The 18,061-nt window shown below is 29.0% G+C and overlaps 1 protein-coding gene across 4 annotated transcripts in view; it reads left to right on the top strand.

Annotated features, from left to right (window-relative positions):
* Nucleotides 1–18,061, top strand: part of LOC106680185 (serine/threonine-protein phosphatase 4 regulatory subunit 1) — a 258,369-nt gene that overhangs the window by 188,950 nt on the left and 51,358 nt on the right. For 2 of the 4 annotated variants that reach the window (XM_014419710.1, XM_014419708.1), the window contains exon 1: nt 5,155–5,225. The exons of the other annotated variants lie outside the window; for them this stretch is intronic. In XM_014419710.1, the coding sequence (XP_014275196.1) occupies nt 5,170–5,225 (56 nt within the window). In that variant the 5' untranslated portion in view covers nt 5,155–5,169. Of the gene's footprint in view, nt 1–5,154; nt 5,226–18,061 lie in introns of those variants that run through there. 4 annotated transcript variants of the gene reach the window in all.

Below are 18,061 nucleotides of genomic sequence, written 5' to 3'. Positions count from 1 at the left end.
GAGTTGCCCTGATATATATATATATATATATATATAGGGGAGTAAGAAGGTAAAAATAAAATCGAAAATCATTGAAAAAGTGGCTAAAACTCGTAATGGTCGTTCAAACACCCTAGATAACCTGAAAATGGTAAATATTATTGTATTTAAATATTCATCAAATTTTAAGTGATATCAAATTATTTTTAGACCTACAGCATGTAAGTACCATAATGAATTTTCCACACTACTTTTTTTTTTTATGGTGTGAACCTTAATGGTGGTATCCTTAAAACTTCTGGTTTAGTTCTCCTAGTAGTAGTGATAGTTATTTCTTAGAATCACATGTTTAATTTATGTGGTATACGGTTTATACTATTTAATTATATATAACATGCGTGTGTGATTTGATTTTATATATTCTATATTGTTTTTAACAGGTTAAACATTAATGAAATGTTTAAAAAAACTTTGTTATTAACTAAATAATATTAAATAATAAAAAATTATTTGTATTTTCTTCCTAAAATACGAAAATACCTATATGAATTTTTTGTTTTAAATTTACAAAATTAGAGTGCTACCAGTGGATAGTTTCTCAACACGCCTGTATCACTCCATTATAACTGAGATCAAATTTACTAGATGTATTAAAATGTACAGTTGTAAATAGCCATAAATAAATAAAAAATTTACGAAATAAATGATAAAAGCTCAAGTACCTATGACACCAGTGCTTTATACTTTATGTTCAGATGTTCAGTGTAGAAATTAAGTATTTAATTATTAATACACTATATTTTAAAAACTCTTCTTATTTTAAATATTGAGCTTTAAAATTAATATTTTTTGCCCAATTGTGGTTTTATCACGATTGAGTCCTCGATTTTCTCGTTATTATTTTGTCCTCATATCTTGTTAATAAGCCATAAAGGTTTCAAAGTACAATGAAGCCTCGGCATCCATAAAAAAATAAACAATGATTAATTTTTACCTTACCCTCAATCCGTCAACTCCTAGAAGTTTTTGATTAGTTCTCCATAATGTAAAAAAAAAAGTTAGTACTTTTTATCATTATGAATATATTGTTTCGTTTGGATGTAGGAGGCTGTCGTATGCGCAACGAGTTCGCCACGTGTGTTAGTGTTTCTTGTAAAAGGGACATTGCCCCCCTCCACAACCGCTTCTCCGCATTACATATATCTCTGATCATTTTTCTTCTGCCTTTCTAGGTGGCACTGGAATATCTAATAATTTTTTTTTCCGTTTCAACATCCTGCATTGAAGGGTGGTTCAATAAGCATCTTTATTCCAACCAATTGTCAGTTTTTGATTTATGAAAAAAAGGAGGAAAGTGGAAGATCTGGACAAACAAATTAGGTCATTGTTAAAAAACAATAATTAAAAGTAACCAAAGTTCAACAAATTCTCTTGTTTTTGAATCCTTAATAAATTACAGGAAGTGGGAACCATTGTAAGTGTAGATATAACGCTGAAGATTCGGTGGACGTATATGATGGTGTATCTTACAAATAGTGATATAAGGGAAGGAATGTTAGTATTTTTTTTTTTTTTTTTTTGAAGAAGTTTGTCGGGGGGTGCGGTCAGCAAAGAACAACATAAATAAACAAAACCATATTTATTTATTTATTTTATGCCATATTCATTTGTTTATTTATGTTGTTCATTGCTGACCACACCCCCCGACAAACTTCTTCAAACATTAATCTACGGTCAACTATCTACACCTCATTAGTATTTTTAAATTTTATACGTTATTGCAAAATGAACAAAACAAATAAAAGTGTCGATCAATAAATATTACAAAAAAAAATCTTGGTGTGGTGCGCACATCTCATACCACCCTACAAGTTACTTTCCCAACTTTTATGCAGATTAGTAGGCTCGTGTTGACGTTATCGCTAGTTTTTCAATTAAAAAAAAAAACATTCTACAAACGTGGGAAGGCAAAAATTCTGAACAAAAAATTATATGAGTTTTCAAAATAGTTTGGGATAGTTTCGAGATTATTGAAAAACGTGAAAAATCCTTCCTATCGAAACGTTGTTGTAACATCCCAGGCACCTACCTACCTTTAGTTTGTAATTTGATTTTCGAACGACTTTTCGTTTTGATCTAGGCTTTTCACTGAAACTGACAATTTTGCGAGGCTAGATGTTCTGGAATTAAACCTCAAAACATATATTTTCGTCAAAAACTCAAATTCAAATTTTTTCTATTCTATATTCTATATAGAGGATGGGAGCGAGCTAGTAAGGTAAGGCACGATGCTACTAACTCCAAAATTGATATTCTAGACATGTAAAACGGATTGGCAAAGGAAGAATGCCGTTATTAGTGACGGAATAGGAGCCTGAAAGTTAACTAAAGGTGACCTAGGCAGAGTAGGAAGATAAAGTAGTAAAAAACAATAGGCGTAAGAGAGGAAGCAATAGGTCTAAAGAGGAAAATGAGAGCAAAGGTCTTTCGGAAGCAGCGATTGGAAGGAATGGAGGAAGATTTAAGTTTGTAGACACCTTTATGAGAATACATTTCTTTAAAAAAAAGGCTTTAATTTTATAATTAGTTGTAATATAAATACATCGAATTCTCTTTTTCATTTATTCAGTTTAATGAATTATTTTTTACCCTCTTGCTCTCGCGTTCAAATGTTTTGGTTCTATAACATATTTATTTTATTATTATTTTTTATGGAAGAAGATTATTGATCGTATGAAGTAGAGTGTAGGAAGATTGTCCGGGTGGTGGTCAATAAAGTTACATAGTAAAAAAACTAGTTAATGTTAACTAACGTTTCGCCCAACTCTAAAGGGCTCCGTCAGGCCTGATGCTTAAGGTTTAAGACTGATGGACTTCTCACTTACGTTTTATTAGTTTTTTTTTTTTTGTTAGTTTATTTTAGTACTTGTTAATATGTATTTGGAGGGATAAGATATGTTATTGGAAATATATACCGCCCAAAATTCCTAGACACCCTTGTATAACATCCCCTATTATTGGCATCTATTATAATTTATTATATTAACTAGGTTAACAATCAGAGAAAATACCTCCCGTCTTTCGGAGTCCTGTTTTATATATCATTTTTATTTAACACAATCCATTACGCCTCTCTAAGTGACCTTTGAATCTGATTTACATAAGCAAACTAAAAAAAAACTCGTAATTTTTGGGATCATTAATAGCACATGAGTATAGTTTTGCATATCATTATCCTTCTGTTAGTTCAGCAGTAAAGATACACAAAAATGTTACGTTTTTTAATGGAATGACGTCTGTATTTAATGGCGAAAACATTTACATAACCAACGAGGTACAATTTAAAAAAATATATTGTTTTCATGCACAGTATTTTTATATATTTAAACTTTAAAGGCAAAATATAATATAAAATGATCTAGTTAGCTATATAAATTTTTTTTTAATACTCATATTCTAAAATGGCAATTGATTCAATATTTGAAAGCATTAAATTGATACAAGGAGAATTTATTAAGATTCGATGTTACAACCCAAATTGCTGGCCATTGTAGGGGCTACTTAAAGAGTTGTAGATGTAATGATGTAATATGTAAATAAATTAGCTACACTTGTTTGTGCATCCAGTTTAATAAATAGGTCTGTTGGCATCTACAGACTTTTAAGCATACCTGACACATGTTTTAATGAATCATCTGATATGATATCCAATATTGTTTAAAACGTCGGTTCTCAATTAACGTTTGACGTTTATTAATTGTTTGCAACTCATCTTGTTAATTACTGTTTTCTCTAAACGCACATCGGGCTAGTTCCTTCTTGATATAGATATGTTCAGGCATCTGCATAGGATGCCCCCATACTAGTTCAGCAATATTTAAGGAGATAAAATTAAGCCTGAAAAGTCCTTTTCTATAGATTGTGGTCCGATTGCTCTATAGAAAATGGTATTATGTGTTTTAATAATTTAATAACAAATAAAAAAGAAGATGTAAAAATACAGTAAACACTAAAAGGTGGACAAATATAATAAAAGTCGAGAAAAAAGGAAATTCTTTTTTTAAATTTTGGTAAATTAATGTATTTTGGAGATACCAATAATATCTATTTACTCCTTTTCTGTAGATAATCGGACCCTGGTCTATATTAACTTTTTTGTTGCTTTTAAGGTTTTCTTTAACTTCGTTAAACATTGCATGAAACTGATGGGACACCCTATATACGAATTTAATTGAAACATTTTCAATCTCACTAAAATTCTTATGTAAAAAAAAATAAAGAGAGGGAGATATGTCTCTCTTAAGAGATGTCTCTGCTTTCTGTTGAAAGCAAAAATAATAAACAACTTTGTGCCGTGGAGCTATCGACTAGTATTTGATGCAAAATCGTAGATTTTCGTACTTATTCCAAATTTTGCCAGAAATAATACCAGTGACATCAACAATTTTGACACAAAAACAAATTCGATTTTTCCTTTATTGCCATATGTATATCTACATTTACCTGGCTATATTATGTATGTATTAAACCATTGAGTAATACATCTGTAATGTATGATTTGTTCCTTCTGTCTACAGTCATCAAGTATATGGGAAAAATATTTGTCTTATTTTGTTAGTCACATTTGTCTTGTACTTCTGAATCAAATACTTTTTAGTCATGCTTATTTTGTCCTTAAAACTTAAGCCCCTACTTAAAACATTTTTAAAACGCTATACTCTCTCGTTAATTAACAAATTATTTATTCTTCAAACTGGCATTCCATATTGTTGTAAGGGATTGTAATTAAATTATAGTAAAGAAAGAAATTGATTGAAGTTTTTGTAGATTGCTGTATGAGAGAGCATGTCATATTCCTTGATTAATCCTCAAGAAAGACCTTGGCCTCCTTTCGGATTAAGGTGGAGAGACTCCGAAGCTCAGTCCAAAACATCACCTTAAGTGTTATTAAGATCGAAGGACAGTGTTCGTAACTTGAATTTACCTATCCTTTTCTGTCATATTAGTTCTAGAGAATTCCTTAAATTATTGTTTCAATTCTCAGTTATCAATAATGACGTCAATTCTGCTCGACGTATAACCATGTTTTTTTGTTATATTTTGGTTGAAATATGTGTTGTTAATTGTTTTTTCGTTCTGATTTCATATCTTCTTTCCGTTTATTTCTGTTACGTCCAGATCCTCAATAATATGGGTCCAACAATTGGTACTAGTACCAGTACCACCAGTAGCGGATGTACGGTAAGGTAGGACATATTTACATAACATACCGTGCCTATATTTTTGTTGTATTACACATTTACTTGTTTAAATGATTTTTTATAAAATAAAAAAAAAAAAAGAGAGACTTTTAGATGGAATAGGAAAGCAATATTTCCTGAATTCTGAAGAATAAAACAGAATGGACCTTGATTCCTAAAGAAATAGGTAAAATGTTATATTAAGATCTCTGGTTTTAATATAACATTTATGGATGATTCCAAATCAAAAAAATACTAGAAGGTAAAAAGAAAAAAATGAAAAAATCTAAAATATTTTTCTCTTCTTAAAAATTTTTTTTCTAATTCTTCAATCATATACAAAATTTAATTTACCAAAAAAGAATATTAAACATTTAACAAATATTATTTTATTTATTGTTCCTGAAAATAGAACCGTAATTTTACTTTAATTTGTTAATTTTTTCGGACCCTTTATGTGCCTCCCTCCCATCATACATAGGTATATCAATCATTTTAGAAGAGACTCAACATTTTTTTAATATTAAAAAAGAATTTTTATCTTTTAGATTTTCGTTACATTCTTTTAGTGTTCTATCACACAAAATTTAATTAAAGGGATTATATTCCACTTCAGCGTACAAATGCTGTCTAATCAAATAGGAATAGTACCTAGATTATTCTCAAACATATTAACTCATACTTAGGTGAAAGGTAAAATAGAAAATAGAAAACGAATTTCAGGAATTTTATATCTAAAGTTAGTGTTCTTCTTGAGTAAAGTTAATCCACTTCTCGAATCTAAAGTTTCTTAGACAAATTAAAATTACACACCAAAAACTCATTCAGTTTATTTCACAATTTAAATTTTCATGTGTAGTTTAAAACAATATTTTAAATAAAAATTCAGATTACCTATATGAGATGCTCCCATAATGATTATTAAATAACAATATTCGAAAAAAAGTTGTATATTGACTTTAGTTAAAAAATTTCTCAATTTTTCAAACGCAAACAACCAGTGTCAGAATAATATTGATTGTATCAATGACTGTATTTAATGTAATAAAATTAAATTAAGAGAATATCTTAATTTGTTTTTATATGAATAAACAAATTATAAATGTTATTGTTTCAAAGAATATAGTTTTTTCTCAGCTATCCTTTAATTTACATACATGCTAATTCCAGAAATAAATAAACAGTAAAATAGAATAAATCACTGCAACTTCAGTAGTTGTATTCTCATTGTATACAATCGGTTAAAAGATAAATAATGCAAAAAAAAAAAAAAGATTACGTAAACACCATAACATTTAGCTTTCTTGTTATCACGAGACAATCTTTAAGTGGTTCTTTCGTATTCAGGTGCTCGATTTTATAAGTGTTTGTTTTGATTCTTCACTCGGTTCTTATGAATGGACGACGTTTTTTAAAATATAATTTATTATATTTGTTTTACGGTGGGGTAACGTTGAAAGAGACAGTAAAGTAAAAGTTTTAGTGACGTTGGTTTGTAACCTATGGCTACAAATATTTATGAAAGTTGCCCTTGTCCTTCCTGGAACCAGAGGGTCTGTTTCCTTTGAGGCCACCCTAGTGGTATTCGACAAATGGGACGGTTTGGGATACATTTTTTTTTATTTGTTATTTTTTTTTTTTACTCTTTGTCATTTCAAAATTCGGTTTTGAAAATTGACAAGTATCAGAGAAGATTCATGTTATGTTATTTTTGAAAATGATTTTGTTTATATTATTTTATGGATTTATGAAGTAATGAAATGAAATGAAATAGCCTTTTATTTATGCAAAAACTAAAAACTGAATTTACATGAAATATAATATAAATATTTAAAGAAGATAGAAAGAAAAATATCTACACATTTACACACTTATTCATATATGTGTATATATATATATATATATATATACACACACATACACATATTAATTGACAAAACATTAACTTCTATCAATTCAACTAAGAGTGCTATTAAATTTATTTTATGGCTTAGGGATACATTTTATTAAAGGAGAACATTGTTTATAAAACAGACTTTTTAGATTATTTATGGGATGAAAAGAGTTTTGGATTTAGGGACAAGGAAGGCAATTTCTTTCGTGGGTCGTATATGAACCACAGTAAAATTTACTTGCTAACGGAATTAATTTGCAGTCTCAAAAGGCATATTTTCTCTATTGAGAAATACCGTTTTATTAGCATTTAAAAATATTAGAAGTATCTAAAAAAATCTACGCCTTACATAAGGAAAAGTATTTCTATGTTTAAATAAAGAAAACGATTTTAAGTGTAAGGTGTATTTATGAATTTATGTTTATTAATATTTTCAAAATTATATTATTTTAATAACAACAATAATTTATTCAACATGTCGAAAAGGAAGCATTTCTTTTTCAATAATATAGTTCTCTTTTATAAAATACTAAATTTACATTTCCATTAAAAAATACTGAATACCTTGTCAAAAAATAAGATAAAACCTTAGCATTTTACAAAGGACCATATCCTTGTCAAAAAGTAATAAGCACTATTATGACACGAATTCTAAGGATTTCTGTAATAAAAAAAAAAAAAATTATATACAAAATCCAAACAAATTTTAATTTTTAAATTCAGTGATATTCCTTTATAAACCCATAATTGATAATATTTCATTCATTAGATCGACGTATTGAAATTACAAGCTATGATATTTCTTCTTTGTTGGTGAGAAGCTATGAAGTTGTGATTTATTAGTTGTTTTTGTATTTTCAAGGTCTTTCTGCGTTCTAAATTTGTATCAGGAAAGTAAAAGGTATATTGGCCTCGTTCATTTTAATTTTTTTTAAATTATTTTATATATCCAACTGGATATTTTTTATGCTTTAATTAGCTTATATTCACAACCCAGGTTCATACGTAGGTTTATATGCTGTTACACTTCGCTGTTTTATTTATATTTTTTTTAATTATACTTTTTCCTTATAGAATGCTGCTAAGCTAAATTATTTTACTTTACTTTATTTTATTAATTATTATCTAATTTCATTTTTCATTTTTTTAACAAATTTGTTGAGCACATAAATAAATATATATGGCAACTCTGTTGTGGACGCATTATGGTTCAATAATCATCCATTTTTATCTTAATTGTTTTTCTCGCAAAATATGATTTTCTAAAAAAATAAATATTTGCTTAACTAAGGTCATCAAAATTAAGAATGATTTTTCAATGATATTTTTGGCATGTGTAGTGATTTTTTGAATTTAGCACTTTTGTATGTTAACTCAGTTTCTTTTGATTGTTAGTATTCTACATATATGATTTGAATTAGTGTTTGAACTGCAGCTATTTTCTTCCAATTTCTGTATTCCAATATTCTTCCTTGAAGCGTAATAAGCATGTTAAACAAAACTTAAAATTATCATCCCCTTTAAGCTGAATTCTAGGTGTTGCTCTAAGTCCGACACATTTTTTTCCTGCAGTGTGCAGTTTGATGAATTTTCAACTGCAAAACCGGGAGGTTGGATGTTTTAAATATTACCCCTTTAGTAATTTAAAATTCGTAAAGTGGATAATTGGAGAGTGTAGTAACTTGTGAAATTTGAATATTGTGATTCTCCGAAACTGGGTTTCTCAGAAAGAAAGAAAATACCACCTTGTATGTTATGAAAATTATTCAGCTTTATGTGTGCCCTTCCTTAAATGACCTAAATAAAATACATAATTTTGCATTAGTTTTTTTAACACCGTGTCTTAGAAACTCTTTTGAAATTAGGGAAATACGCTTTTACTTATTGGCCAATTTAGAAAGAAATGAACAATCCACCTATAGATAAACGAGGCGAGTGTAAAAAAGAAGACAAGACGAGGTAGTAAGAGATGACTGACGTCACAAATGTATTAATACATTATTTGTGTAAGGAGAGGGATTTGGCGGGAGAGCAAGACCACGCCCCTCACTGGAGCCTACCTGCCCAGATCTCTGCCCGTTCCCCGCCATTCTTATTCTTAGTTTTTCTGTCAGCCTTCCACAACTTGTTGAAGTCTTGCCATTCCTTCTCGTTTCTATTTTCTCGTAGTCCGCTGAAGTAGTATAGTTTTTTCATGCTGTGTTATTGCGAACAACATATCAATCATGAAGTTGATTTTCCATTAATTAATAGAATTTTGGAACTTTGAAAATAAAATTCTTTATCATTTTGTTCTATGATTCATCATGTATGATAAATTGTATAGTTGCAAGGAAAATCTATTAGGAATGCTAAAAATAAAAATGATTAAATTCGTTAAAGATTTATTTATAGCAAAATTGGAAAAATTAGGTTTAATTAAATCAAGTAATTTACATATAAAACAATGTAATAACTTATCCAGAAATGTTTAACTAGGATAGAATCGTAATTTGTTTATTATTTACAATTTAATTAATTTATTAAAAGTTATTGAATTTTTATATATGTTTTAAACATTATTCATTGGGTATGATAAATGAAAACGTTTTCATCTATATTTTATTAATTATTACTAGGTATTTGGAGATGTGTTGATTCGGGAGACTAAAAATAAAAATTCACTATATAATTATATTTTATGATAAACTATCTTCTTTCAACACTAAACATATAATCAGTATATCTTGTAAACATTTGAAGGGGTTGTTTTGGATTTGAAACTACCTTAAGATTCCCTCAAAGTTCAGTGGATTTCATTTTAGAAATAATTATAATTTTATTAATAGAAATTATTACTGTTTTCATAATTAATATTTTAATGATAACGATAATTATTTTAGTAATATTTTTTAATCAAGCTTAATAAAATCAAGTGAAGAAATTTATTTAAAAAATAAAAATGAACCAAGTGGACACAATAATGTTAAAGTAACTTGGGTGGCATCGGTCAAGAGGTCACAGTTCCCTTGTTCGATCATTTACCTACCTGCCGACCTAAACCTGTGTATTTAGCAGTGGTAATATGTTTTAGAGTTGTTTAGGGGTTTTAGGGTGTTTAAGGTATGCACTTTTATTTTTGAATATTTCGTCAATAATACTAATACAAACATGTGATTTGAATTTTTTATTTTAAATAAATCTTTATTTAATATTTTTTTAAAAATAATTTATTTATTGTTATTTACAACTGTATACACATATATACAACCAGTAAATTTGCTGTAGGTGACATAGTGACGTGATACAAACATGTGGAGAATCTACCCACTCATACAACTCCAATATTTAATATTAATCATTAATATTTAATATATTACGAAAAACAAAACTAAATTTGATTTAATTATATTTAATTTATTTTTCATATTTCGTCTTTATTCTTTTATGTGCCCAAAGGTTTAACCTTAATCGAGTAATTTCTGTAAAGTTTTTAATACTATAATTTAGTAATACTAAATTCCATCCTAAATAATGATAAAGTTTTGTATTCTATTTATTATTATGGAAGATCTATTTATAAAAATAATATTGTTAAGTTGTACAATATTTTCTTCCCCAATAACTGAACCTTTAAAAAAAGTGTTTAGGAATGAAATTTTGGAACTTATCCTGAATAACTATTGCAATTTTTTTTTTTAATGAAACGGAATGGGAATATTTGAAATGTAAAGAATGTGATATAGGAAGAAAGTGACTAAAACTATCAGTCGATTTAGAAGGAAATTTTTTTTTTCATTTTAAGAAGTGCAATTGAAGTAGGATTTGTGAAGAAGTTTAGATTTCAAAAGAGAAAAAATTGTGAACTGCAGTCTGGATAAGATTTGACAATTAAGAAGAACAGGATCGGTCAAACAAATGATTTAAGGGTCATCTTCTGATGAAGATGAAGGTAGATTAGAGGAATGGATCGAAGAAGTGTGTAGAGACTTATGTTTTTAGTGATGTTGGGGTAAGGGTTGTTCTACCGGTCTATGATGTTGAAGTCCGGCACAGCAGCAGAGAGTTAGTATCTTGTTGGCCCCGATTGTTTGCATTAGAGTGTTATTGGTTGACTGCATTGAATGTTTCGAAAGATAGCACGGTAAAGAAAATGGTTCTCAAATTGCACGAAAAACTATTTATTTGCAACTAGGTTTCGCCCCTGTTGTAGGACCTATTCAATGCTCTCTTCTAACAGAAATATATGCGGATGACTTTTCTGTCTATGTTGATTTCAAATGAATACAGGTCAACCAATAACCATCTAATATTAATTTAAACTCAGAGGACCTACTAGATACAAATAACCACTTCAGTATCATAGACCTGTACCATAGCCACTATTCTAACGCTATCAAAACTTAGACTTCTCTTCATTCTTCTACTCTTTCTTTATCATCACCTTCTCCTTCATTGTCTTACTGACTTTGTTCTAAATTTCCAAATATTATTTGGTCTACAGTCGACAAAGTCTTCTCTCATTTCAAATCTACTTCTCCCCTTCATAAACTAGTTTCAATTCTTTATGCAAACGCCACTAGCGTCTGACTGAGTATTAAAAGGATACAAATTTTTCCTTTAAATGCAGAAATATTTCAGTTTTTCCACAATCAATTAATAATAGTTTTAGACACTTTCTTAGATGTCATTGTTTACACTCCAAATTTTTCCATTCTTTGTTAAATAAAAAAAAAAAAATGAAAAAATTATAAGGCAACTTCACACTATTAGTTCCAAAATGTCATTCTTTGCACTTTTTAGGTAAGGTTTTATGGGTGAAGAAAATATTGTGCAACTTGACAATTGTATTTTCAATATCCGATCTTCCATTAAATTCCATAATAAATGTTTTGTTTTTTTATTCTATTTGTTTTTAGATTTTTCTGTTGTATCTACGTACCTAAGTATTAAGAGGATATTTCATGTATTTTATTTACATTTAATATTAATATTACAATGGATCCTTTGGAATATTTCGCTACTATTGTATTACACTTTTTGTTTATTATGAATACATATAACATTAACCAACTTTTACATGATGCTAGACAATACATGTTCCCCTCTCTCCTACTTCCTCCCCTAACCTCTACAAATTATCCCTGAAACATATAACATTAGCATGTTGTAATTCCAAGGTTTGGTGAGCTGAAGAAGTTTAAAAAATTAATAATACTCTCTAAAAATATACTACATGCCACTGTTCCTGTTAAAATAAAATCATAATTTCTAGAATATTAGACATGGCATGAACATGTAGACACCTTGTATAATTGTTGTCCTTAGTATTAATTAGATGTTTTATATAAAATAGAACCCGAAAAATGTTTGTCTCGTTGGGAATGTTAGTCTTGCTTTCTAGAAATCTTGTAACCCACTTTAGTTCATAAACGACGATCGCTCAGAACTAGGTGCCATTGTTATACCTACTCTACTCCTACATTCTGTCTAGACGGAGAACTCTTGATTTATGCAATATCCTACATTCCATTTAAACTTTCCTTTCAAATTAAACTGGTTATTTTAAAGTAGTGTTTGAGCATTATTCATCGATATTTTGGGGGGTGAAGAAATTGGCTAACAATTAATATAGATTTAACAATAACACTCTCAACTAAATTACTATTATTTCTCCCTGAAAAATAAATTAAATTACAAATTCAACCATTTGCCCTTAGTTTATATTTCTAATTGTCCCATCTCTATCATTTTTGGAAATTTAGCCGAGACATTCAGCAAATATTCGTAACGCCGAGACCGAAATGTGGCCCATTTAAAATTCGGCGGTGGACGAAGGCTAGATAGATTGGTCCATAAGAGATTGATGCTGTGTGATCCAGGGCCTGACTCAGACACAACACTTGTTGTAATTGTAAATCGGCAAAAGGCCCCAGGCTGGTAATAAATCCTAGTGTCTGGAGGTCGATCAAGGGCAGTCTATGCTCTGCCCCGATTTAAAACTGCAGTCTAGGAGTGGGACAACTGTTGATATTTGGTTTCTTACTAATTGGAAAAAATAGGAATTCATCAAATTCCTAAATAATTAAGTATATATCTTTATTCATTATTAGAAGATTATAAGGCGATTCATTATTAGATATCTCATTCATGTACATTTAGAAGTTTTGTGTTACCAAATAACTTAATAAAAATAATATAGTGATTTATTTTCAATTAAAATAATTTAAAGTATTAATAATAAAAAAAGTAAACGTACATTTAAATAGATAACTGTTTATTTTTAAATAGTTACTAAAAGAATTGTGTGACATGACGTTTTCCTAAAATAAAATAAAGAAAATTATGTTTTCGGTAATAAAAAAAAAAAATTATTTATAACCTATAGGGTCGGTCATATGTAGTTCAAGGATACTGAGAAACAGATCCGATATAGATTTTTAAAAAATTTCTGGTCTTAATCTAAAGCTGAAAAATATTATTACTCATGAAAAACAATGTTAAAAAAATTCCTACCAAAAACAACTAAACTACAGGTGTCGAATAAAATCAGTTTTGTTTTAAATGTATTTTAATGTAGAATAGGTTCAACTTGCACTCATCGGTCTCTCCAACCCGAAAGAAAAAAAAATTAAATGATTGTTTAAGTTGTTTTTTCAGTATTAGAACATTAATTTATTGCTCTATTGGAAGCCTGTATATAGTTCGCTAAAAAACGTAATTAAATGTATAAAGAATTTGAGAATAGTTACTAGGAATTAAAATAAGGGCGTATTTAAATTAACTGTGAAAATAATGAATTATGTTTTTAGATTGTTAATTAAGCATAGAAATTTAAATTAATGTAAGTTGTAAAAACATTATTGTGTGGTTACGGTTAAAGAATACTTTGGTAAGAAAATATAACAATCATGCATTATGGCCGAACCTGGGAATGAAGATGGCATAACAGTCCACTATTATGTGGGAAGGTTGAACATTCATCAGGATGTCTAACCGTCGGGAATAACCAGAAAAAGTCGTATGATTTCGTGGACAAGATTTTGGTGGATGCTTTGTATGTTTACAGGCCTGGGTATTTTACAAGCTAAGTGACCCAACAGGGAATTTGCTGTTAGGAACCGAAATGATTATTCTTCACTGTATGTTTACACAATAAAAACGTATACCCAAGTATGCTCCTCTGCTGACTGGATTTTGATATTTTTGAAAAATTGAAGTTATATATGTATAAATCTTTTATTCAACAATACCAGATAGAACAAGGAGCTTCATAGAAGGCCTAGGTGTTAGCATCGGGGATATTGCGATCTTGGCGGAAAATATTATTTTGGACTCCCTGGGGTTCATACATCATCACCTGCATGAGAATTAGCTCGGAAATTATTCATTGTTTTATTTATTTATTTTAATTTGTGGACCTGTCGATTTGTGTGTTTTAACTTATTTATTCATTAAATTATTTTATTAGTACTATTATTTATTTATTTTTTAAAACTTATTTATCCATTCAAGTGTTTCTTGTAACCGGCTTTATATTATATTTTCCTTTGAATCTATGTGTTTGTCTTGTTCTCGTAGAATGTATTTGTTTGTTTGTTTTTGGTAAGCTGATCTACTGCTGTGACTATTATTAATGGTCTGATCTCACATTGCCGTCTATTAGTGAATTTGTTTAGCGGGTCACTGGAGAGGATCTGGAAGGGTGAATTCGGGAGAGTGAATTTGTTGATCGGGTGAATTAAAAATTGTGAAATGGTGAAATCGAAGGAACAGAAAAGGGAAAGAAATAAAAGGAATGAATTGAAATATTTGTATTTGGGGTACTGAAATTGATTATAAAAGGAAACTGTAGGGAAAAAAAACTGTTTTTATTATTTTATTATATTATATGTAATTTATATATATCCGATTACGGATTGATAAGTATGCTGTGTATGTAGTAGCAACCTGATGTATTTGGGCAGCATAGATGAATAAAGTATTTCTCTCTCTCGTGACTTATAAATTGTTATTATGCTTGATCCGATCAACTTGTTAATTATCAAATTCTTTCATAATTATTATTTATCTATTTTTATTACTCCTAGCAGTTAGAGTTGGTTAATTACTTCAAATAAACAAAATTAAAGTAACTTAAGAGGAAGCAATTTAGAAAATTTACCATTTATGTCCTGCTAAACTATTTTAATGTGGTTAGGGTGTAGATATATTGACGTGATATAAAATTCCTTTCAATGTTACATTGGTGTATCGGGTATGTTAAACATTTTTGAACCTCCTTCGAAAATTTAAGGTCTAAAATTTATTTTTGATGTATATCGGAAGGAAAATAAATGAAACTGTTAGATCTCAATTATAAGGGTTTTAGACTTGCCTTCAGTAAACGTTATACTAATATAGTGGTATCTCTCTGTCGGCAAACAAATGACCCATTGAACAACTTCTATGAAAAACGAAATGTCGTAGCGAATACGTTAATTATGTGAAACTGAATCAGGGAAGAGAACTATATAAATATAGTTTGGCGGGAACACTGCAGGAAGGTTTATTTATTTATCACTACCACCTACACACTGAGACACTGAAAATATGAATTGGTAATTGTCCAACGATCTTAGGCAGTCGCCGGTTAAAACTTTTTTAGAACGCTCTTCAGACTAATTCTCGCTTCTGATCTCCATTCTCCAACATCTTTTGTCTGAGTTTGTTAGTGCTTGTTATTGTTCCTTTTAGCATACATATATGTATTCCCAATAACGTAATCTGTTATTCCTGAAGCGTTTAATTTGTTATAATTGAACTAGACTTGGCACTGGCTAGTACATTTTTGTATAAAAACTGTTACGAGGACTTCTCATGAATATGAATCAACATATTTATGTTTTGATCGTACTATGAATGGTTTAGTCAAGGGTTTATGCTTTATTTTTTTCCAAGTATAAATATCCAGTGTGTATAAATATGCGGTTATGCACCTCATTAGAGTTTTGTTTTCTTTAATCAATACTTCTAAATGCTTATAGTCGGTTTTTATAAATGTCCATTCATATGACTTGTCTATTTGGGAGTATTTCTCAATCCTGAAATAAGGGAAAAAACTTTTCTTTTTTTTTTTTTTTTTTTGTGATCCATCAGCATGAGGATCGTTTTATTTCGTACACGCGTTTTCTTTTTCTTGAACCTCTATTACTGTCCCTCGAGGAATCATTATCATTGAAATTTCATACGGTGCTTCAAATTGAATTGTTAAAAAGTGGAATAACCATCAAGAATGGTTGCAGAGGAGCTTGTCAGATAAGGAGAGCTGAAGAGGGAAGTGCGTGTGTTTTCCAGGCTCATGAGTAAGACAGCTGGATGATGTGGTATTTCTACGTTTTTTTTGTGGACATTTTTTTTTTTATTGGCTGCTCAATTATTTTCAATGAGAGAAGTGGTGAAAAATTATATTCCGTTATTAATTTTTTAGATAAATTACATCACTTTGTACTATTGATTATAGTTAGAGATGGAAAATTTGATTAATAATAAATAAAAATTATTCTTTTCAATAAAAACCTAAAATGTTATTGAAAACAACAATTTTCAAGCATGCTTTTTCTGCTAAAATCTTTTGTTTTTGAAACAAAACAGAAAATGAAGTATTACTCAATTTAATAAATAAAAACATAATAAAATAGTGTAGACATTCAACAACCGGTTTCAATTTTTATTCAGTTTCTTCCTCCTAACTATAACTCAATTCCTCAATGATTTAAGTTATTGATGAATGAAAAAACACCCGTTTTGTGTTCACAGAGTACATACATCCTTCAAGGAAAGGAAATGAAAAACATATTCACCAGTTCTCATTTGCTTTGTTGTGCAATAAAGAGATCAAATTAAATATGGTTGTATTTGTATAAATTTGCTTAAAATAAAAAAAATATTTGTGTCAGATAAATATCTTTAATTTATCCCTAATCCATAAACTCTTCTGAATCGACTGATTCGAAGTGAATTGTGTGAAATTCTCGCTCGCGAATCACTTGATACTTTTAGAAGAGTCGAATTTTTTATTCTTTGCCCCATTCAATTTGCATGAACTCGAATACAAAACTACGCTGTGTATTAAAAATAATATCAAATAAGTTAAAGATGATGTAATGGGTTCTCTTGTATAGTTCGGCTGTACATAGAATAGAACCAATTAAAAAAAATAATTCATTGGGCTTAGTATCTATTTGTATATTGAACCATTTTTAGCCAATTCGCTTTTATTTTATGAGCTTATACCTAATTTTATTATTGTATTTTTTTTTAGTGTGTTATATAAACCTATTCCTAAACATTATTGTAGCTTCCATTAAATTTCCGGTTGTGTGATGATTCGATTTGGCTTACACATCACAATCCGCTTTAACTTTTAAAGCGTTGTTTACAAATTCACATTATGCTAAAATAACTCGTTTGTGGTTTTTTGCGTGGATTTGAAGAATGGAACATAGGAGGATTGCAATATTATAATTTTCAATTTAAAAAAGATTATGGAAGATTATTTTTAATCGCTTGCTACATTTATTTATTTTTATAAAGGAGATATAGGTTGAAGAGGATTAGAATGTGTTTAAAATACTTTATATTCAAATTTCTAATAATAAATAAATTACACTGTAATATAATTTAAAATGTACATTAGTCGGTATGGGTTTAACACTCACTATCTTTGATGCGTGTAAGTGTGGGACGAGATAAATATAAATTCAAAAAAATTTGCTTAGTTTAGTGATTTATTGACTCCTGAAATTTATGATATTTTTACATATTTCATATTTCCTAATGAGAGTTAATTGACTTTTTCACTAGCATGCTAACCTGTTGGGACTGTTCGATGCCAGTCGCCCTTGTGACCCTTGTTAGAGTGTGGAAAAAACAAAACAATGTTAATTATAATGGTTTGTATTGATTTTGCTCTGATTATATATATATA

Source organism: Halyomorpha halys, unplaced genomic scaffold (genome assembly GCF_000696795.3).
Source record: "Halyomorpha halys isolate HHAL.00 unplaced genomic scaffold, Hhal_1.1 Scaffold249.1, whole genome shotgun sequence".
NCBI lineage: Eukaryota > Metazoa > Arthropoda > Insecta > Hemiptera > Pentatomidae > Halyomorpha > Halyomorpha halys.
This window is presented reverse-complemented; position numbering and strand designations above follow the sequence as displayed.